General features: G+C 52.5%; 9 protein-coding genes across 9 annotated transcripts; 5 read left to right on the top strand and 4 right to left on the bottom strand.

Moving 5' to 3' along the window:
• Nucleotides 1–98: 98 nt before the first annotated feature.
• A1O9_07559 (uncharacterized protein) lies at nt 99–1022 on the top strand (the record flags this gene model as incomplete). Its single annotated transcript, XM_013403115.1, has 1 exon — nt 99–1022. The coding sequence occupies one exon, from the start codon at nt 99–101 to the stop codon at nt 1020–1022; it is 924 nt and encodes a 307-aa protein (XP_013258569.1).
• A 382-nt stretch (nt 1023–1404) lies between these two features.
• On the bottom strand, nt 1405–1932 carry A1O9_07558 (uncharacterized protein; the record flags this gene model as incomplete). Its single annotated transcript, XM_013403114.1, has 1 exon — nt 1405–1932. The coding sequence occupies one exon, from the start codon at nt 1930–1932 to the stop codon at nt 1678–1680; it is 255 nt and encodes an 84-aa protein (XP_013258568.1). The 3' UTR covers nt 1405–1677.
• Nucleotides 1933–3292: 1360 nt separating this feature from the next.
• On the top strand, nt 3293–4318 carry A1O9_07557 (uncharacterized protein; the record flags this gene model as incomplete). The annotated part of the gene is made up of 2 exons (XM_013403113.1): nt 3293–4138; nt 4271–4318. The coding sequence occupies 2 exons, from the start codon at nt 3293–3295 to the stop codon at nt 4316–4318; spliced, it is 894 nt and encodes a 297-aa protein (XP_013258567.1).
• Nucleotides 4319–4679: 361 nt separating this feature from the next.
• Nucleotides 4680–4925, top strand: A1O9_07556 (uncharacterized protein; the record flags this gene model as incomplete). Its single annotated transcript, XM_013403112.1, has 1 exon — nt 4680–4925. One exon carries the CDS (start codon nt 4680–4682, stop codon nt 4923–4925), a length of 246 nt encoding a protein of 81 aa, XP_013258566.1.
• A 1425-nt stretch (nt 4926–6350) lies between these two features.
• A1O9_07555 (uncharacterized protein) lies at nt 6351–6989 on the bottom strand (the record flags this gene model as incomplete). Its single annotated transcript, XM_013403111.1, has 1 exon — nt 6351–6989. The coding sequence occupies one exon, from the start codon at nt 6987–6989 to the stop codon at nt 6351–6353; it is 639 nt and encodes a 212-aa protein (XP_013258565.1).
• Nucleotides 6990–9518: 2529 nt separating this feature from the next.
• On the bottom strand, nt 9519–11934 carry A1O9_07554 (uncharacterized protein; the record flags this gene model as incomplete). Its single annotated transcript, XM_013403110.1, has 2 exons — nt 9519–9759; nt 9815–11934. 2 exons carry the CDS (start codon nt 11932–11934, stop codon nt 9519–9521), a joined length of 2361 nt encoding a protein of 786 aa, XP_013258564.1.
• Nucleotides 11935–14355: 2421 nt separating this feature from the next.
• A1O9_07553 (uncharacterized protein) lies at nt 14356–16178 on the top strand (the record flags this gene model as incomplete). The annotated part of the gene is made up of 2 exons (XM_013403109.1): nt 14356–16044; nt 16155–16178. The coding sequence occupies 2 exons, from the start codon at nt 14356–14358 to the stop codon at nt 16176–16178; spliced, it is 1713 nt and encodes a 570-aa protein (XP_013258563.1).
• A 344-nt stretch (nt 16179–16522) lies between these two features.
• On the bottom strand, nt 16523–17987 carry A1O9_07552 (uncharacterized protein; the record flags this gene model as incomplete). Its single annotated transcript, XM_013403108.1, has 3 exons — nt 16523–16603; nt 16693–17678; nt 17759–17987. 3 exons carry the CDS (start codon nt 17985–17987, stop codon nt 16523–16525), a joined length of 1296 nt encoding a protein of 431 aa, XP_013258562.1.
• A 1064-nt stretch (nt 17988–19051) lies between these two features.
• On the top strand, nt 19052–20245 carry A1O9_07551 (uncharacterized protein; the record flags this gene model as incomplete). Its single annotated transcript, XM_013403107.1, has 4 exons — nt 19052–19245; nt 19319–19410; nt 19488–19774; nt 19856–20245. The coding sequence occupies 4 exons, from the start codon at nt 19052–19054 to the stop codon at nt 20243–20245; spliced, it is 963 nt and encodes a 320-aa protein (XP_013258561.1).
• Nucleotides 20246–22504: the final 2259 nt, after the last annotated feature.

The following is a 22504-nucleotide window of genomic DNA, read 5'->3' as shown; positions in this document are numbered from 1 at the left end:
TTTACTAACATCACCAAACCAGAAGAAATCCCCACCAGCACTCGACAGTCGCTCCTTCCGAGCATCTGAGTCCTCCATCCCCTACCACTACGACCGCCATGGTATCGGAATCGGGTCGCGGCGAAGCCCCTGCTGCTCTGGTTCGAGAAAAGACTCCCGAGAGTGACAATGACAACTACGACAACATCTCCGGTCCTCCGTCTCCCAGCAGTACTGACTTAGAATTCAATGAATCGCAGTGTTTATTCTGCAACCAGACTAACCCAGACCTAGACCAGAATCTGGCCCATATGTTGAAGACCCATGGTTTATACATCGACGCAGCACACTTGTTAGTGGACATCGAGACACTTCTCTCGTATTTTAACCTCGTCATTTCCGGTTACTATGAGTGTCTCTACTGTGGCACGCAGCGGAACACTCGCCAGGCGGTCCAGCAGCACATGACGGCGAAGGGTCACTGCAAATATGACATCTCGGGAGACGATGCCGAGCTCAGAGGCTTTTTTGAATTCCCATCTTCGGAAGCCACAGAGGAACGACAACGAACTCTGGACTCAATGCAGCGCCGCCTCGATGATGACGCCCAACTTCCATCCCAGGCGAGATTGAGGAAACCACGACCTCCAAAGCGTTCGGACAGCGCCAGCATTACAGCCTCCCCACTCGATCAAACACCACAGTCACACGCCGACCCGGAATCAAGCTCAAACCCTACCGAGACAGGCTCCGGAACTGCCGCTGGTGAGGTGAGCACACGAGCGCTCAAGCAGGAACACACCCTCAACAACCAGCTTGCACAACTTCGCGCGAGCGACAGGAGAAGTCTGTTACACCTACCGGCTTCACAGCAAAGGGCACTGCTTTCAGCTCACCACAAACAAATGCAGAAGGCCAGGAGGACCGAGCAAGCTCAACGGGGCCACCTGGAGACAGCAGGGAACAGAGTCAATGCTCTGGACAAAGTCAGGCTGGTCCGGCAACCTCCCCATTTCGGGAACGTGTTCAATTGGAGTCATTGATTCGTTTGGTATCTCGAGGAGGACTATCATGTAGACCATCAGGGGTAAATGGCGCATGTCGCGGAGACATGCAACCTTTGTAACAGTATCAAGCTAAACAACCAGTGATTCCAGTCACTCGTGATGAACAACATCAAATCCACGATTGTTATTCTCTCTAAGTTCTCACAATGCCTGAGGATATGAGTCCGAAGTGAGTCCGAAGGTGAACCCCCCCCCCCCCCGAGCCACGAGACATTCACTATTCCCTCAGCTTTTGGGTGCCATAGAGCACTCTGTTGTTATCTCCGTGGAGAGGGTGACGAGGTGCCTCTAGGTCGGACGGAAGCTGTCAGACTCTTCGTTGAGCTCAGTGAAAACCCCCTCGCTTTATATCGGGACACGTTCCCAAATCATTGGGGCTGAGCAAGCCTCGCCGAATCGTTGCTGTAACGAGCGGTCCCGAACCCGTGGTGACCTCCATCCTTATCAGCTGAGAAGTGTCGCCGTGCTTCACAAGTTGGAAGCGAAAGCCGCCCGGTCCAGCGACGTCCCAGGCCTCTCCGTTCTTGTCGTATTTTTTGGTCTCCCCCACCGCCGGCTCGCCGGGGAGGTTGGCCCACATGGTGGCCGACCCGATCATTTTGTAGCCATTGTCGGTCTCGGTATACACCTGTTAGAAGGGCTCGTGCCAGTGTGCAGTCAGGGGCATATATAGGGCCTTGGCGGCCTCCAACGCCCTCTCTCGGCCTTCGGTAGCCTGGCCGGTGGGCGCGACCCAGGTGAAGTCCGGAGCGTAGAATTCAGGGTCCCAGGTGCGGGTGTCGAAGTCGTTCTCGACTTCTTCGAGGAATTTCATCCCGGGATGGTTCGCGGTGGTCTCATCAAAGCCACCGTGTATGACGAACGCTGGCTTGGTGGGGAATGACATGTTTGCGAACTCTAAAAAGGGGCAGAAGGAGCAATGGCTTGGGCAGAGTGGAGGACAAAGTCAACAGACGAGATCATCCTGAGCAAGGCCATGCGGAAGACCAGCGTTTATGCCTTCTATTCAAGCCCAGCAGCAAGTGGCACCAGCAAGCTTGCACCAAACATCTGCGCTCTGGGAATTGCTGGTTGGGAGAGGAGGCTCCAACAGGAGCAAGGCTCGAAAAAGAAGTGCCTCACCTTCATGGATGATAGCGCTCTAGCTTCCCCCGTGCGCATAGTTGGTTGCATATGTAGAATTTCAGATCCTCCCTGGCAGTTAGCCACAAAATAAAGTGATTGGCTTGTCGTGGTTAAGCTTTGATCGAATACGGGGGAGAGGCCATACCGAACCAAATTCCAACTCATTCGACCAGCCGGAGTGGTGGTTCAAAGCGTGACCTGTACGTAAGTACCTCGACGTACGAGTAGTCTAATGACCCAACAGCCTATCCTACCCAAAGGTGCCTACACGATGGCACCGAATTCGGGGGAAGCAGCCGTCAGGCTGGCTAAGAATAATAAAAATGGTTACGTATCTAGTTGTCGGGTGGCGCTGCAGTTGCTACAATGAGTCGGAGAGGCTCCGGGTCTATTCGCTACTAGGGTAGAAGCGCTGTTAGGTGGCAGACATGACAGGACCACGAAAGCCCAGTACGAGGCAGCTGACCGTCCTTGCGTTGAGAATGTAGTGAATGGCCTTGACAGTAAGCCATGTGTGCATGGGCATGCGAAGTCTCCCAAAAGACGGCAAAGCGAGATGATAAAAGCGGTACATGACGCCCGGACTAAACACGATATTTCCAGTCGGATAGCGACGAAAGGCACAAGACAAGAGACCCCGACTCACGTGAGAGAATGGTACGGCCTTAAAGAAGAGAAAATGGATGGGGGAATCCAGATTTATATCGCCCGAGAATATGCTGGATCACGTGCACGTCATTGGATGGTATCCTCTCATGGTTCGGCAGCTTTCCTGTACTCCGAACTACCGGGATATCTCAACAACCCCGAGACCAAGGGTCCCCGGAGCGAGTTGGCCGGCGCTGGGAGAAGACTGGACTCTGATCTCGGTGAAGTTCGACTTCGCTGAACTTCCATTGGGCATTCCATGAGGCTTCTTCGCCCGGTCTCCGTGAAGAACCGTGGAGGATCCTCCGTGGGGACCATTTGAGATTTCCAATCACAGGGAGGCAATCAAGGGTCGAGGTTTGGCGGGGCGCCTGGAGAGATGTCAATCCCCCCCGGAGTATAATAATGGTATGTAACTAACCAGAGGTCTCCCTCATGCTCGCCCACCAAAACATACCATTTCTCCTGCAATAATGGTCGCGGCTTTCTCTTGTCTCGTCCGGTTCAAGGACGCGGCCGGCACAGTACGGTACGGCGACGTGCCCAGCGGTCCTGACAACCTCGTCGGCAGCACGGCCAACGTTCTGTCGGGCGAAGAGCCCTGGGATCTAAAACCGACCGAGGACACAGCACAGATCGCAGAAGTCCTGTGTCCTCTAGAATCCACACCTCTCGTGTACGGCATCGGCCTCAACTACAAGAAGCACATTGAAGAGTCGGGATTCCCGACGCCAGAGTTCCCTGTCGTCTTCACCAAGCCAGGGGACTCGCTCGCCGGGCCATATGAAGACATCCCCGTGGATGCGAGATGTGAGCAATTGGACTACGAAGGCGAACTACTGGTCGTCATTGGAAAGGACGTGCGGGGCTTTCGCAAAGGCGACGATCCCTTGCCGTATATTCTCGGCTACTCCGTGAGCAACGATGTTTCCTCACGATTCTGGCAGACTCCCCAAAGATGCGGAAACCAACACGGCATGGCCAAGTCGTTTGACAAATTCGCACCCATCGGCCCTGCAATCCTCAGTCCAGAGAGCCCGCTCATCAAGGACAAGATCCAGGATGGCGCTCCCAATCTTCAGCTCCAGACTTTCGTCAATGGAGAACTGCGCCAGGAGACCAACACAGATGATCTGCTCTTCCGGATGACTGACCTGTTGGAGTATATCAGCATGGGTAGGACTGTCAGGAAGGGCACCATCATCATGACCGGCACTCCCAGCGGAGTGGCGGCCTTCATGAAGCCTCCTGCTTGGCTCAAGACCGGCGATGTGGTGGAGATCAAGATCGAGGCTCTGGGTTCGATCAAGAATAAAATGGTAAGCGATTCATAGGAGGGACAGCGATCATAAGCGATCATAAACCCATAGCATATTCTGTAGCTCGCCTGGTTCTCATCCCGTAGGACATACCGAGGCTGTGTCAGGAGCAGTATAATACTCGTTCTCTAGCGGGTCTCTGCATCGGACCCAGAGAGAGGGGCCAATGCCAACGTATAATCACCAAAACCATACCTGGCTACGTGCTCTGATCGCATGTCTTTGAAGGCCCACGCCCACATGTCGGCGCCAACGCTTAGTATCGGATGTCATGAGCCCCTTGCTCACGACACACGCTCCATGCCATGGGTCTTCGGAGTTCGACCATTTGTAAGCCCGAGCAGTTGCACAGAATTAACCGAGGAGGGGATTGTATGCCGGAAGGAAACCCTCGAGCCAGTCCGGGCCGAAGTGTGATTTCTCTTTTATTCCGGCCTCGCGGTATTGATCGCAATTCTCTCTCTAGAGACCTTCAGGAAATCCCCAGTTCGTCACCGTCCACTCCACCTCAGGGCAGGGCAAGGGCACCTTTGAAGCAACAATGGGCTATGTTACGGAGAAGACAACCTGGCCCACCGCAGTCCAAGTCGACCAGTCGGTGAAGAGCTTGATTGATCTCTTCTACAGCCTGGCCGATGACAAGGCCAGTACCTCCGGGCCTCGAATTGCGGAAGAGGTATTCACGAAAGATGGGACAATGATGGCGGCTGCAGGGGCCTCCAAAGGGACTGAAGGTGCGCCAACCAGCAAAGCCTCGAACGGGCAGCAGACGAGCTTCCTGAACTGACCGGAGCGGGATAGAAATCTCGCGCAGCAGAGACAAAGCCTGGGCCATCGTGGCATCACGACATCACACGGTAACGCAAGTCTTTGTCAATGACAGTGCCGGGCACGACCTCATCCTGCTCGGGGAGCTCAAACAAGTGTTTACCAACGGCAAGGAGCTGACCGCACAGTGGGCAGCACACCTCGTCGTCGATGCAGAAAGCCATGCGGCCGGCAAGCCAAGGTTGAATTTCATGCAGGTGTTTGCGGTAAGTTCTTTCCAGTGAAGGTTGCCCACGTACATCCCCGTGCACGCGGAGCGCCGTTGGACCTATCTGACCGAAGATGCCACAAACAGGATTCTGCGCCATTTACCGCAGCGGCGAAAGGCTGAAATGTTACAGAAGGGGGCGGCGTGGGTGGAGAGCTTACGTCGTTGAAACCCAATGGTTGATGCAGCGTCGCCAGTTTGTGTTGATGGATCTGATATTTGCCTGTCACTGTTCGAGGACCTGGAGCCCTGGAGAGACCTTGCCCAGCTGGGAGATCTGCAACATTCCAGCTCCAGGGAGGCACGTCAGCCCCCAGAGAAGTCGGTAGCAAAGAACCAAAACAAGATAGTTTCCACTGACCGAGCACAGAACTCAGCCGTTTCAACGAGTTCCTTTGAGGCTTCGTGAATGACTTGCTATATATGCCTACTTAAACCGACTACTTGAACGGGGTCACTCAAGATCCTGCTACCAGGAGTTCCACACCGAATAGTGTCTGACGAGTAAAAGGGTACTTAATTAGACGCCTTATCTCACCAAGTGTAAACATGAGATAATATAAAGCATTAAAGTGACGGCAAGTGAGGGGAGCCTCAGGCGGCCATGCTGAAGCCAAGGTCAGCTTCGAGAGCCTTGCCCTAATAATGTAATGCTGTGAGAGAGTCATATCTAGGCAGATTCAGCAAAAGGGCGTCGATGGTATACAAACGGATCTTGCATTACTGAGTTAAGTAGATATTGACATGGTGGACCGAAAGAATCGGTCGTGCTTTGGTCAGACCGTCGCCGGTTCAACCCACAACCTTGTCTTCTCCTGCTGACATACATGCACCCATATGATGGCTCCTCCAACTTTTGTGATTATGACGTCCTCTTGGAATGTGATGCCCATGTCCATTAGCCCTGTACAAATGTCTGAGGTCACCCCATCCTTCCCTTGCAGAACCCCCCACAGCTTATTGAATAGGAATAGGGAATTCGTAACCCACAAAACTGATCAAAACACGATGTCGGGTATAAAATAATGCGAATCAGATCCTTCCCCGACGTTCTGTCCATGCTATTTTTGAACCATGCACAGAAAACTCCGAAATATGACCCCACAAACCATGAGGTAGCAGCTTGAAGCCGACCCAGTAATGACCCATGGAATGCTCTGATATTGCAACAAATTTTCAAAAGTTTTGAGAGATGCCGCCCTGTGTTTGCGGGAACGTGGGTGCCCGTTCGATTCGGGTGTTTCTCCGCGCTTGAACGTCTCTGATCACCGGTTGGTTGACCCCACCATATGAGCCATCCCCGTAGGGACCATGGCTTGGTGCGGCGTCGTTGTAAATATTATATGGAACCTCTTCCTGGTAGTAAGGGCCAGGTACACTCTGGTTGTCTGAGGATAGCTCGGAGGCATGACCCTCAGAATAGGTTGACGAGGCGTTAGAAGGTCCGCGGCGGATACCAGCTGCGCCACTTCGGTTTCGGTTGAGCCCAGCACCAACCCCAAGGGCACCGACTCCATCGCCACTCTCTGGATGGCCGTTCATCAATGGGTCGGTAGAATAAGCGTCAGAAGGTGCATTGGGTGAACCATGATATCCACCAGGTTGACTGCTGCTCTCAGACAATGCGAGGCCAGCGGCGGCAGCTTTGCCATTTGAACCCAATGTTGTAGAGGCTTTACGATTTGATGAAGTGGCACCCCATCCACGGTAGCCACTATTGTCTTCTGGTGCTTCCGACACATTGTCAGTATACGCTCCACCGGCGGCTCCTACTAATGTGGGATCGCTGTTGGGATTGAAGCCGTATTCAGCCATTTCGTTCTTGCGAAGCTCTTCATTGGTCTTCCTGGCCTTTCTCTTCCTCCACAAGAAGAAACCAATGAGGAATGCGGCAGCGATAACTACAATGGGGATGATCACCGCAATTGCGATCTTCCCGCCAGAACTGAGCCCTCCGCTACCACCCGATCCAGTGCCGGAAGCACTTAGTGCAGATGCAGACGACGAGGCGCTGGTGGTTTTATTGGCCGTGTCTGTTGAAGTTCGTGTTATAGATGTCTCGCCAGGTTGTGTGGAAGTGATGACCACCACAGAGGGCGAGGTGATAGTGGGCGCTGACGAGGTGGGTTGCTGAGGTGTTATTGTCGTCGTTTGAGTGACGTCGATTACGCTGGGACTGGTGCTCGGCGGCACTACAGTGGTTGAAGTTGGTTCTGTGACAATGGAAGTCGTGGTGGGCGGAGGGGTGCTTGTCTCAGCAGTAGATGTAGAGGTGTCGGTCACGATAATAGTGGTAGTTGGCGAGGTGGTCAGGCTGACCGAGGTTGTGGTGATGACGGTGGTGATGACCGAGTCGGTCCCCGAGGCGGTTTCTACACAATGATGAGTCGAGAGGCAACGAGCGTGCACAGATATTACTCACCCGACATGGCTTATGAGAATGTCTCAAAGGCTGATCAATAGGGACAGCGATGAAGCCTTGTCAAAACTCGCGACTCGCGAAACGCGAACCCGAGCCCGCCCAAACCTGATAAGAGGGAGTCGAGCAGGATAAGTACAGCACAGGGCCTGTGGAGGAAGACGTGAAGGATGACAAGTCCCTTCACGAGGGAGATATAGTCGTGTGTCGAGGTTGTTGATAGCGAATGTGGTGTTTAGCCACAAGATTGGGTGGAGGGAAAGTGGTGGAGGCGTCAATTGCGGTATGACTGATGGTCCCTGGCTCGGGGACGCCAATTATATGGCGCAGAGTCACAATCGTTTCGGTCTCAATAGATCGAGGAGAGCAGCGAGTGAATTGAGAGGTCGGTCAGTCGTCGGTTGTATAAAGGGGAGTGGATGTTCGATGGCGAGGAGGGCGAAGAGGGTGAAAGTGAGGACAGGGGACGCTGAGGAGAAGAATGAAAAGAGGCGATGGCAAGGTCTAGGTAGTGGTAATCAAGCAGTTTAGAAACAAGGGCATTGTGCGGATGGGCAGCAGTGAGAAGAACTGGGAGGGCGCAGCTTGGACTGGCGGCGGGTGGGGGGGCTAATGAAATCAAGGGAGGTGAGACCTCGAATCTTGGGACTTGAGCGTCACTTCCGCAGCGGTCGACGAACGGGAAAGAGCAGCCCTTAAAGTCCTTGCCCAGGGAAGCAGCCAAGCATGAGCAAGGATCTTGGGGCACTGACCATGACTGACCAGTGACCACTGGGCATTTGCTCCTCCCGCCTCAGACTAACCACACTAAGAACTACCCGTCACTGACCTCGGATTTCGAATCCAATGGAAAGGCGCCCTTGACTGGGACTAAACCGTTTTCTACTAACCCTAATCAATAGCGGCACCGTTACAAAAACAACACCAACCCACCCTGGGCGATGGGCGATGGGCGATGGGCAAAGGCACTCACCCACGCCAAATCCACCCAAAACCATGGAAGTTGCTGACGAGCTAAGATTTGAATCCCACTTTTGGGAGGCCGAATTTGCCGGTTTGGAGATCTGCACTTTGCTGCACTTGACGCTGCCGTCATTTCGGGCCCCAAGGCTGATCATGCTAACACCGCCAATACTGACGGGTCCGACTCAATGGAACTTGCACTTGGGATCTGAGACCCTCGCTCCTGCAGCTGGTGTGGTTGTGATCCTAGTTGTGATACACATGGTGCCGCGGAAAGCAAGGGGATTGAGATGATGAGGGCCTAGGGAGCCCGGGGACCCTGGAACCCAGCGATTGTCTAGGAGCTTGGGGCTCAGCTTCTGACCTATGGGTGCCGGGTCAGTCCCGCTTGTGGTCCCAGAATTAGACATGCCGAGAAGTCAATATTCCACTAACCTAGGCATTGCTCAGCTTATGGTCCAGTCGGCTGCCAGATCGCACATGGAATGCCGCATAGGAACTGCTGCACCTCGACGAGAACGAGTACACAGAGAAACAATAACCTTTAGCTGAGATCAGGAAGTGCACGGTTGTCTTTCAGCCTAGAACACTCGTCCCGTGCAGTCGAACGGTGGCATTGTCAGCTGATTAAGCTATCTGAACTTGCACCGACCAAAGCGCTACGAGTACCTGTAGTATTCGATGTTACCGCTACAGTACCGAGTACATACATAGTCGGTTGCTGGCGGCATCACCTCGGCTCAAGGTCCGTCTGACCGTGTCATTTCCATCCATATTTCCAACCTCGCACATTTGACGAGGTATCTCATACTATATTTTGAACTTTTCTGGTGCACTATGACTCCCCTCCACACGAAGGGAACCACACCCTAGAACTCCATCCGCTATGATCACCCTCTTCATATGGGTCGGTATTTTCTGAAATAAGTATGCAACTGTCTGTTCGTCATGGGTACACCGGCTCATCGGTTCAAGTCCCATTGTGGCCTCAGGGCCTCGGTGAATTCCTCTCTGGTGCCTCCAACATCCTTGGGGATCCTGGAGACACGATAGGCTCCTGTCCTGATGTTATGTGCGTGCAGTGCTGAAACACCTGATCGGTTGCTGCGAATGCTACCTGCATCACTCATCGTGTCATTCGATCGGAATTTGGGAGGTGCGAAGTCCAGAGCAGTGAACGTCGATGACTTGCGTAATTGATGCCTGGACGCCAATGTCAGCAAGTTTTTTTCAAGAAACGAACGCAGGCAGAACTTACGGGCTTGGGATCATCGCCAGATCGTCAAATGACGATGCAAGCGGAACGTGGGCCCGGACTGAGGGAGAGTATGGCCTCTCTCCACCTCGAAGACTGTCCGGCGTACCCGATCTTTGATTGTGAATTTTCTTCGGAGGTGCGAAATCAATGGGCAGGAATGTGTCGTCCTTCAGCATGTGAGGTGTAGGAAGTACATGGAGCGTCTTGAGGGGAACTTCGCGTTTCTTCGGTGCCATACGCGGTGGTGGGCCATACCTGCCAGATACTGATGAATACGCTCTCGGTCCAGACATATAACTGCCATTAGAAACGGTTGCCCTGTGTCTGCCATATGCGCCGGCCGCGGTGCCTCCACGGGGTGGGTAATATTGCGCTTCATCATAATGGCCATCTGGTCCATAGTTGTCGTAGTAGCCTGCCTGGTCGTCGTAATGGCCGCCATCGTACTGTCCTCCATGCTGCCAACCATGGTGTCCGCCGGGATGTCCAGCATTATTTGGTTTACTGTCATCGAAGTACTCTTTGTAGAAGGATCGGATCCGGTTCGCTCTGTCCTCGGGATTCTCCGATGGATCATCGGGAGGCAGGGGTCGCGTGCCCATGGTCGAGCGACGAGGATCATAGCCATCTTGATATCCGTACTCTTGATAGTAGTCTCCATAAACATCTTCATCTTCTTCATAGTAGTCTTCTGCTTCGACATATTGATCCGGGTTGTTCTGAGTCTGCAGCTGTGGATGTGGCACGTTCTGCTGGTCATGCGGGTGGTTGACTGAGGTGGTTGCTGAATGTAGAGTGCTATTGGTGGGAGAAGCTGTGTCGACTTCTGGAAACATCTCTGGCTCTAGAGAGTTCTGTTTTTGACCTTGCGAGTTGATGAAGCTAAGTTGTGGTAGTCTGGGTTGACGATCTGTGGGAGGATCCACCGGTTGTCGGTCTGTAGGAGTATTCAATACGATGCTGGGCGTTTCGGGGAACCGGTCTCGTGCAGCTGGCGGGGAGAGTGATGCTTCGCTGAAGCGGATGTCGTCCTTCATCATGGCAGGGGGAGGAGCGCGAAGCTCTTCCTCCGCTCTCTCGGGGTTCATTTCATCGAGGGCCACGGAGGGAGTCTTCTTGACTGTCTCCTGAGAATTCTGAGCTGCGCCCCCGCTGATGAATTGGGCAAGATAGTTATTACTTGCTCTTAAAGCATTGACACCACCGGTACTGCTAGTCGTGCTAACCAAGGAATCTCGGGCGGGGGCTAATAGGTTGTTGCTTGGTGGCGGAAGTGGGTTACGAGTGCCAGTTGTTGGATCAACCGAGCGGTCGCGTGTGGATGATAGAGAGCCATGGCGAACAGGTGGGCCGGAAGGATTGCCCTGGGCATTTGTTAAGAGGTTATGCTTGGAATCGTAGTTGAACCTGCGACTCGAGGAGCCAGTGAAGGTAGAGGACGAGTCGTCCAGAGGACTTCTCAAGCTCGAGGCAGGGCGTATGGAACCGTCATCAGGGATGAAATTGGTGGCTCGGTATTTGTCGTCCCCAGTGATTGACCGAGATAGGGAGTGCAACGATTCTCTCGAATGATTTAGTGTTGGAGGCAGGACGTAAGGGTTGTGTGCTTCCAAATCCATCGAAAGACCACGCTCTCGTCGACTTCCTCCCATTTCCTTATCCATCGCCATCGCCATCTCGGGCCGACTTTGTGCATCTTGTTGGTGGGACTTGCCTCGGCCTTCACCCATACCGAAGTCAAGAGATTTGTGCCGGTCATCTGCATCCTCCTTTCTTAATTTCAGAACGTGGCGGCGGTGCAGGATTACAAGCACCACAATGGCGATTCCCAGTGGTATCACGACCCCCAACACAATCGGTACAGTGTTTCCGGATCCGCCTGCATTGTAATACTTCTCACATGGTCCGCTGTTGTCGCCCGGGGCACAGGAGAATGTGGATGAAGCACCCGAGGCGGTCGTGGTAGCGAAAGAAAATTCTTCTCTTGCGACCAAAGACGGTGGTCTTTCCTCAAACAGCCCGTCTAATCTAGCATCAGGTATAGGCCCCGGTCTGGCAAAAGGGTACGGGTTTCGAGGCTGGATCTGAGGTTCGTTCTCAGGTCCTATTGAGTCGAGCATGATTGGGGTTGGTGGGAGCGTTGTTCTGGTGATTTGAGGGGAATTGATTTATGCACGAAGGTGTGATATTAATACATGGTTGTTTAAGCAGCTGCTGTGTGATCGAGGTAATACTGAACTCGTGAGTTGCTTGTCGAGGCGTGGGAGCTGTAATTCTGTGCGAAGGAATGGAACGTGGAGCCTGTCCACAACAGCAAGGCACTTGGATGGTAACGAACGACTTGGGTCAACTTCAAAAGAATGACTGATTTGGCGGTATTAGGAGTTGGACTAAAGGAGTGACAAAGAAAAGAAGGAAGATCAAAGAAGAGACAAGCGATGGTGTCTTGGTGAGGACGGAGTCGAGGTTCTCACAATACCCCATACACAAGCACACACCCTGTTGGCAGTGGTGGTACGCACTGCAGTGCCAGGACCAGTACGGACGACCTGGCAGCACAGTTCGTTCACCTCTGGGTTGGACAAAGGAGAAACAAAGCCTGAGCCAAGCAAGCGTGCCTGATCCTGCCTGATCCCTGCCTGCTTGGTTGGCAGTCACTAGCCAGTTGTCTTCAGGCTAAGCTCCATGATGCCCCCAGTCTTTGGATCTTAGGCGGATCTTAGGTGTCTCTGCCGCACGCTAGGCACGCCCAAGTCAAGCCATCGGGCCCCATCCCCCGAACCTATTGGCCTTGACCACGACTAGCAAGCTCAAGTGCCAATTTAACAGAGTTGTTCCCCTAGGGCCTTGAGGAATCAAGGATCAATTGGTGGGCTTTGTGGGTGACCTGTGATTTGCACTGGTGTCTCGTGTTCCTTCTATCGACACGTGCTCGCCAGCAGGTACTAATGCTTATCGTGCACTGCCCGGCCCAATGCAGTCTCGCCCATGCGAGGTACGGAGAATCACTATTGTACTCGTCCTCGTCCTCCATACTCTAGAGTCTAGACTGGACCTTGTGCTTGTACCAGCTCCAATTGCTCGTACCCTAAATCACCCTTCACTATATAGTTAGATACACTCAACTTCTCCATCCAAAGAAGAGAAAACCCCCTTGAGCCACCCTTTCTTAGGGAGTCCAAACCCTGCTCTTAGTAGCAATGCGTTTCTTGCTTCTGGAAGGACACTGCATGTCATTGTCATCGCCGCTTCCGGGTGCCTGTCAATTGTCAATCTCCGACCTCTCCAAAGCGGCCACTAGCGAGACCGACTCGCCGCCCAAAGTCCACGCCATGGGCCGCCTTGCTGCAACTATCTCCGGTTTTGATGGTATCCCCCGTACTCCGTACTCCGTTGGAATTCCTCTCCTGCTGACAAGGCCGTCTTCAAATCTACGAGTACTGTAGATGTATGTACTCGTAGTCTTATGATTGCAGACGCTAATCCCTCGTACGGATCCTCTTGCTAGTGCTTTTCATTGCTACCTCGTTCTCCATGGTCTCACGGATATCATAGTCGTGAGGCAGCACCCCCCGATTAGCAGGGATCCGATCGCTGGGCCTTAACAGTCTCTCGGGATCATCCGCAATTGAGCACCGCGTAATCTTCTCCCCGTGCAATGGACCTCGAGCATGAAGCCATTCCACCTTGGCATGTACTCAGTATTATTGAGCCTTGCTTTATCGATTCCACTGCAGATCGCTCAGGAACAGGCCAAGCCTGGCCTTTTGAAACACTGTCCCCTGATGCTGGTCCTGAGTTGAGGACAATCTTGATATCAGCAGCCTTAATTCCCCGTGAAATCAGCCTCGCTGTCTTGTGCCGATGTACTCCGTACTCCGTATTAGAATCGACGAGTACAGAGTACCGGCTTGTCCACGACCAAGATCGACTTTCCCTGGTCCACCTTGACTCCGTCCTTCCTTCCGCAGCCTTTCACGAATCTTCGTGCTACAAGGAGTTGTACCTTAGAACCTGACTCACTGGAGTTGCCGTGTACTCAAAGATGAGAACTGACGCGCGTTCCACACTTCCCTCGAGGAAGGTAAGGCTCACGGATGCCAGATGTGGTTTAGTCTAGATCGCGCACTCACGTGCAGCGGCACCTGTCTGAGATAAAGCTAATTCGAGGTCGTGCGACACACTGTATCAACACGACCTTTTGTCCGGCGCCGATGGCAAAGGAAACCAAGCACTAACAGTTTCCGCAATAACATTCCATCTCGTCGGCGTAGAAATACCTGTCAAAGCTACAAATTCTGCGTGGGCTCCTAAACTACCCAAGACTCCCGATGGGCGTTACTGCAAGTTTTATTAGTACCATTTGTAACCGATCCCACCCCTGACGGCATTCTTGTCCTGAAGAGCTTCAAGAAGAGTTCAGAATGTCCTTGTGCGATCTCATAATAGTGGGAGCAGGTAAGGCCTTCTGATCGCTCTGATTCCTATTGAGACGTTGGAATAGTAGTTATTGACTGCCTGGAGGAATCCATGGACTAATCATGGCAAAAACATACCTCGAAATTTACCCAGATACGAACCTATTGATCTTGGAATCGGCCGAATCAATAGGAGGAACTTGGTCCGCTGGCCGACTTTATCCAGGCCTCAAGTCGAACAACCTCGTGGGTTCTTATGAGTATAGCGATTTCCCCCTGGATAAAGCTTCCCTTGGCATCAAGGCGGGTGAACACATTCCGGGGCCCAAGCTGCACCGGTATCTCCAACAATTTGCTGCCAAGTTTGATCTGACAAGAAGAACCAAGCTCAACGCTGCTGTCGACGTGGTCGAAAGACTTGCGGACAACCGTTGGAAGATCACTGCTAAGCTCCCCAGCAATGTCACCGAGCAGTTCGAGACGGATAAACTTATTCTCGCCACCGGTCTAACCAACCGTCCCTTTGTCCCAGTATTTCCCGGACAGGAGAACTTCCAGGCACCATTGTTTCATGTCAAGTACTTGAAAGACGAGGCTGACAAGCTGATCAATTCATCCAAGAATGTCATCATCTTGGGTGGATCCAAATCCGCCTATGATGCAACCTATGCTTTCGCTACCCAGGGTGTGACCGTAGACTGGATCATCCGTGAGTCTGGACATGGTACAAATTATATGTCTCCTCCCTATGTGACCCCACTGAAGAAAAGACTTGAGGGCCTGGTGGGTGTTCGCTTTCTGACTTGGCTGTCGCCCTGTATATGGGGTGATCAGGACGGATTCTCTTGGATACGTGGCCTGCTCCACGGCACCCGCGCGGGCAGATTTCTCGTCGATGCCTTCTGGAAGATTTTGACCAGCGATGTGATCGAACTTTCCGGGTTTGATAAGCATCCAGAGACAGCCAAGTTAAAGCCCAGACTTTCTGCTTTCTGGCACGCCTCAGCTTTGGGGATTTTCAATTACCCCACAGACTTCTTCGCACTCGTGCGCGATGGAACTATCAAAGTGCATATTTCCGACATCGACCATCTCTCGAAAAACACTGTTCACCTGGCAAATGGCACCGCTGTCGCCGGTGACGCTTTCATCTGCTCAACGGGCTGGCACCACCGACCATCCATCACGTTCCTCCCTGCTGGTATCGATGCTGAACTTGGCCTGCCAACTGACTGCAGCGAGTCTGAAGCGTACCTAGTCAAGCAGGCTGATAAGGAGATCCTAACTAAGTTCCCTCGCCTGCTTGATCAACCAAACGTGCTACACAAATACAAACCCCTCGATTCCATCGATGCAGAATCAGCAGTATCAGAACGCCCATATCGGTTATATCGTTTCATGGTACCCCCTTCGAGCATTCCTACGCCCTCGATCGCGTTTCTAGGAATCGTTTTGACAATCAACACTGTCTGCGTTGCGGAAGTCCAATCGCTCTGGATCACTGCGTTTCTCAACAGCCGGCTGCCCGCACAGCGGCAGGCAGCAACCCCTCCCGTGCAAGTTCGACAAAGACTCGACCCTGACTCAGTCGCGTATGAGACTATCTTACAAACACAGTTTGGAAGATGGCGCTATCCTGGCGCGTTCGGAAAGCGGCACCCAGATTTCGTTTTCGACGCCGTCCCATACATAGACATGTTGTTGAGGGACCTGGATCTGCGATTCAGAAGGAAAAAGGGCTGGTGGGCTGAGATCTTTCATCCCTACGGGCCCGAGGATTACAGAGGCATGGTTGATGAGTGGAGGGTCAAGGTAAGTGCACAGTCAACGTTAAGGACTGCCTGCCATTGATTTACGTCTTCATATGGCTGGACATCATCCTTCATATACCCCGTCTGACTGACTACTCTCAACTATTATAGGACGCACAAAACAAATACGAATAATTTTGAGGATGCTGAGAATTCATGATGGCCCCAAAAACACGACGTGAGATTTCACAAGCACGACAGAGCATTTAGTGAGGATTTCACTCGATTTGATTGCGTTGCCAGAATGTGAAAAATGTGACTCAGTTCTCAAAAGCGATATTTGCGCATCCTGTGTAATGTAGAACATATCACAACCTGTAGGTCGGAATGACACCACAATATACCTAGTCATGTTTCGAACAGGACCAAGCTGTCCTTCGCCTTGTACACAAACAATGATGGAGTGTGAAAGCATATTTCGCCAAGTGTGGTAGATGTTCTTGAACACAGTACAAGATGAGGACCTGGTCTCCGGGAAATTACAGCCTAATTGCAGCCTCACTTGAGTACAAGCTACCGACAACGGTCAAAGCTAGAAGCGGCGAACAAGCATACGCAAGCTGTGGGCGGGTAGCGAAGATGTTAGCTCTTTTGATCCTCTATGCGTAGATACAATCCAAAACATTATTTGCAGCGGGGGCGCACTTACAGTCAAGACCTTTGAGATGACCATCTTGTCGTCCTCACCAGCTCCGTTAACCTCCGCCATGGCAATCAACTTCATCGCCGGTGGCCCTGTCGGCATCAACATCATGGTGAACCAAAGAATGGGATCCTGTTGAAGAGTGTTTGTCTTCGTGGCAAGCAACCAAACCACAGCGATAGAGATGACAGGCCAGAGGACGAGTCTGACCAGCAGCACGAGAGCTGTCGGGAGCAGCGGGAGACCATTGTCCTCGCCACGCTTCATTTTGCGCAGCGATGACGACAGCGACACTCCGACGACGACGACCTGCAAGGTGACGAATAGCTCGCCGATCTTCTTCAAAGACGACGTGAGCCAGGCGTTGAGGAACCCACCATCGTTAGAATCGTTGAAGAAAGCCCGATGGAGCGGCGGTGTCAACCCAATGATCGCACCAAGAACTGCGCCCAGGAGCGGCGCATTGAGAAAGTCAAAGAGGAAGACGAGGACATCCTGTGTGCGAGGACTCAATTTTTCCCACTTTTGATTGCCGATGAAGAATATCCGCTTGTGCGTCGCCCCTCCGGCCTTGCGTACTCGATGTGGCAGGAGCGAGGTGAGCTCGTCGTCGTTGATCGAGCCTCGTTCTGCATCATCCCCGTCTTGGTTCCTATCATTAGCGTCACTGCCGTCGTCGCTGTCCTTGTCGTTGCCTGGAGCATTCTCTGAATCTATCAAGCGAGGGCCAATGGCGAAAGTGAAGCAATTTCCCACAATGGCACAAACCAAAAAGTACGACTGCGCGCGGTTGATGGCCTCTTCAGTAGAATCTCCATCCAGCAGAAGGCGATCCAGGATTCCCGTCGAACTGAGCGATTCAATCAGCAGCAGCGGCAGACTGGTCGTGTTATTGAACGCGACGGCGGGAGTTACCCACGCCGGGAATTTCCAAAATTTAACGGCGAGCAACCCGATCCCGATGGAGACCTGAGAGTACAGGATTGCCCAGACTAAAAAATTGCACGGAGTAAGAATGGAAACTTTTCACGTTCGGAGATACAGAGAAAGAGAGAGGCCTGGTAAAACATACTCAGAATCGGAATATAGCGCGTCCCCGTTCCAGCCTGCAACTCACTCCCGACTCTCGTGATGAGCAGCGCAGGCAGAAACAAGCGCACACAAGCAGCAGAGATCTTCTTCGCCGAAGGCCCATCCAGTAGCTTGTACTGACTGGCAATCACGCCGTAGAAGATCACCAGCAGCACCGAAAGACTGGCTTGAAGCGCACCCAGGAACGACGACAGGAAATTGTCAGACATCGAGTCAAATCAAAAGGAGCTATATCCTCCTACGCACGTTTGTTCACTCGTCAACCTTTTAGTATGTATTTCACCTTCCAGTCTATACTACAGACATTGGATGTGAAGGTCATGAAGAAGAAAATATGAGGGCTGGCGTTTGACCAAGCTCCTCGCCCCGGAAGCAGTCCCAAGGCCTTAGGTTTTGGAAGCGTCTTGGAAATCGCACGCCTCATGGATAAAATTCTCCTTGTCTTTATCCTCTGACGTGAGAGGCGATAACAAGATGCATATTCGAATCTTGTTTGGATCGAACAGGTTTTACGATCGGATCGCCCACACGCTCAAACGCGGGGACAAGTGTGCACGCGACAGGCTACCCAGCTTAGCCCCGCGCCTCTGTGACTTCAGTTGAAGGTGTACCAAGTATCAACGGGGTTAGGTAAGGCTCGGGAGGGCCCTTGGCCGCATTGGCCGTTGAAAATGCCTGGAGCGAGGCACCGAGCCAGTCACCTTCAGAGGCGTGGAGAAATACCAGAGAAACTCATCAATCATGCCTAATACGAGGTGCTTAACAGAGCATATGCTCCTTCTGTGAGCGCAGCAATAGCGGCAGATAGTCGCGATGAAGCCTGTGGAACAGCTGATGTCTGCCAATCGCAACGCCCAGCTTTGGCATGCTTCAAGCGAAGTACAAGCACAAGGCACGGGCGCACAGCCTCCTTGGTGGTCTGAGCGAACAGCTGTCGCCAACTTCCAACTTGGCACTGTATCAAGTACTGTCTGTGTACTGTAAATGTCAACCCAAGCGGCAACCTCTGTGAGGAAGACGAGCGGTTTGAAATTGACACCTTACATCACGTTCATCTGAGAGCCCTAGCATGTGACAAAAGTTCTCGGTACCTTTTGTGCTCAAGATCCAACATCACATCCGTTCTATGCACCGGTTTGGGGCTTTTACTTAATCTACCATTCATCACTTTCCGTCATTATCGCCCTTGAGGTTCGTTCCACTAATAAACACCAACCGTTTCCACTGAAGCTTTTCCCTTGCCAGAAGAAGATCGAAAATGGACCCTCCGGCCATGGACCCAGAGATCTCGCGGGACAGGTCGCGGATTGCCGTTTTGGGCGCTGGCTCAGTCGGATCGGCCATTGCATTGTGCCTGATTCTCAACCCCGTGGCCAGCGAAGTCCTGCTCGTGGACCCCAAGACGGACTTGAGAGACGCACAGGTCAAGGACCTCGGCGATGCAACTACCTATCATGGTGCTGTTGGGTAAGTAGTCAGATAGTCGCCTTTCAGGCCTCCCTTGAGTCCGGCCCATATATGTTGACATTGTGTACGACAGTGGTGGTGGTGTGAGAATCCGAAGTGGCACGCATAGAGAGGCTGGACAGTGTGACGTTGTGGTCATCTCAGCTGGTGCTAAGCAGCGACAAGGTCAGTAACCAAACCAACGCCGATTGGTTTTGTGATGAAAATGGGAACAACACCGAAGCTAAGCCTTCTACTTACAGGCGAATCACGCACTGATCTGCTCGGGAGAAACTTGGCTATCTTGAGTTCCGCCATTAACGACATGAAGCCGTTCAGGAAAGAGACCGTGATCCTGCTTGTGGCGAACCCGGTGGATGTCTTGACGTACTACGCCCAGAAATTCGCCGGTCTTCCTCAGGGACAGGTCATTGGTAGTGGGACCTTCCTTGATAGCGCCAGACTACGAGGTATACTGGCCGACAAGGTCGGCGTAGACGCCGGGAGCGTGGATGCTTATGTCCTTGGAGAACATGGCGAAACCCAGCTGGTAAGACTTCCCGTTTGAGGGGAAGGAAAATGGAGAGCGAAGAAGGAGAACCAGAACTAATCATTTGTCCTTTGCAAACAGGTCGCTTGGTCGTCCGTGACCATCGGGGCCGTCCCGCTGGATCAATGCCTCCCACCAGACATAACCATCGACCGCAAGGCCGTTTCGGCAGAGACCAGGGACAAGGCGGCCAAGATCATTGAAGCCAAGGGGGCCACGGCATACGGGATTGCCGCTCTCACGGCCAGTATCTGCAAATCAATCTTATTCGACCAGCGAAACGTTCGGCCGATCTCACACTGGAATGAGGAGCTGGGCTGTTGTCTGAGCTTGCCGGTTGTGCTGGGCCGCAAGGGGATCGTGAGGACCCTCGATATTCCACTGAATGACGAAGAGCGGCAGTTGTTGAACCAGAGTGCTAAAACATTGAGGGGCTTCATCGAAGAGGCCGCGAAGAGCCAGAACGCTTGATTGCACGGCGAGGCTGGGCAGACCTTGACGGGCTTACTTGAAGGCCCATGGCCTCTGCAATCTACAGACGCCGCTTTTCATATGCTAACCACCAGTAAAGCTGGGCTCCTATCGCTCCATGTAACTTTCACTTTATGCCTATGCTGTAGCTATCATACCTTACCCGTGAACTACTGCATCAGTATCACCTTTAACACCCATGACGCACCATTGTTCTGAGCTGTTTCGCGGCGCCCAGCGCCCTATCTGCCTCGAGCCCTCGACTGCCAGGGTCGCGAACTCTGCTTTTATGAGAATTTCGCCTCGACCAAAGAGCTTGGACAAAGCCATCGAGTAGAGTACTTCCTAACTAGAGAGAAGTCGAACCCGGCCCAGATTAAACGTGTAAATAGCCCTAGACCCCTGCATACGATGAGAGGGCTACAACCATGGTGATCAGCACACAGGATTTCTCTAGAAAGCAAAACTATTCTGATACTGGAACTCAGATATCAAATGTGTTCGAAACCACACGGTTTGTTTTACACTGGTCCCAGGTCCACTGACCTAGATGGTAGTAGCCGGGTGCAGGTCTGGGTTCACTGTTGCTTTAAGGCACAGTTCATCACAGTCCCCTCAAGAACAGGGCGTTACCTGACAATCTCAACTACAACCTTTGCTTTAAGAGAGGAAAGGGTTGAAGGGTGAGCCTTTCAGTGATGTTTGCAGGCTCTCTTGGCGTGGGTGCCGCCGAGAGGCTTTCACCGCTTTCCGGGTCTGGCGGAACGTTCCGCCAGGCAAATGTTCCATAAGTGTGAGATCACCAAGGGCGTGCTTCCTGAGGATGTTGCAGACATTGTCCGAATGGCTTTCCTTTCGAACTCGGACGAAGATTACTGTCCGCTGTAGAACCATACACTCCGATCTTTGCGATCTGTCTCGTGAACATCGAAGATTGCTGTAGGGATCGTATTTGTTTGCGTGGGAATTTCCATCACCATGTGCAAACCCTTGAAACTTGTCACAGGTGTTGAGGTATTCCAGTTGCCTAAATTGTGACTCTGCTCCGCCGCTAGCTTTTCTATCTGTTGGAAATGTGCTACGTTCATTTTCGGTGCCTACACGCCTCCTAGCCAGGAGGATATCGCCAATGATCTTGAGAGCACTCGTCTCATCGCTTGAGGCCTGCCGGAGCCTCAGGCAGCTTGGATCCGGTAGAGTTGTCAAGTGCGTACCCTTTGCTCTGGTTGCTATTTGGATGCAGGGAGCCGATGATGCGTCAGTATCCACGACCCTGATTCTCGAACGTCAGCAAAATTTTCCATAGGCAAGATGCTGCTGCGTGGATACTAGCACAGCATACGATTGGTGAGTGACTGACAACAAGGTGCTGTGAGGCCTCCAGGAGGGTTTGCACAGATCTTGGTTTCGAAAACCAGCATGCTGGCCACTGACACTCCGCACCACGAGAAGGTGCCTGTCCACTGCAGAGCAACAAAGAGCCAAAATTCTTGTGCCACTCTCCCAGCCGGAGTCTCTGGGTCCACACATGACGCGGGCTGAGCTGGTGTGTTTGTTCCCTCAATATGAGTAATGTAGTGAGATTGCAGGCCGTTCGCGGACCTCGCCCTATGCTTAGCTTCCTCATCGAGGCACACCGCGTACGGAGAGAGGAAAAGAAGAGAAAAGAAAAGAGGAAGAGCGAGAGGGAATGAAAAGTCCATAATTGCCCGGCATCCAAACAGCTGGTTGCTACAGCCCATCAACTGGGAATTTATGTCGTGCTCGACTTTATATTATGTTATGGTGACAATCTCTTCGGATTTGCTAGGAGCGACCGGCACTACACCGGGACATCTACGAGGCGACAGGATTCTACAATCAAAATAGGATTCCTGATCTAGTCCTAGGAAAGGGTAGCTTCCTGATCATTGGGGAGATAGCGGACGCACAAGGCTCAGGATGTATAGAGGCCACCGGAATAGACGCCGTCCTCGAAACCAACGACACGCAGCGAGCGCTCTGGCAAGTTCCGACCGGGCAAGCGAAGCCTAGCGACTATTTCAACCCATTCCGCAAGCCGTACACTTTCCACAAGGGCAGCTATAAATGGGTTTTGAGACAATGTCATGACTGAGTGACCATCATGATTCATGAGCAAGGTTGGAGACGATCGCAAAGCTCGTTTTTGCTCTGAAACTTATGACGCCTCGTCGGATAGTCGTTGCCATGGCTCTCAGCCACTTTGGCCTTGGGTATAGCTTCAATCTATGATTGACA

The sequence above is a fragment of the Exophiala aquamarina genome (genome assembly GCF_000709125.1).
Source record: "Exophiala aquamarina CBS 119918 chromosome Unknown aczIA-supercont1.6, whole genome shotgun sequence".
NCBI classification, from domain to species: Eukaryota; Fungi; Ascomycota; class Eurotiomycetes; order Chaetothyriales; family Herpotrichiellaceae; genus Exophiala; species Exophiala aquamarina.
The sequence above is the reverse complement of the archived record's forward strand: the minus strand, read 5'-3'. Positions and strand labels throughout refer to the sequence as shown.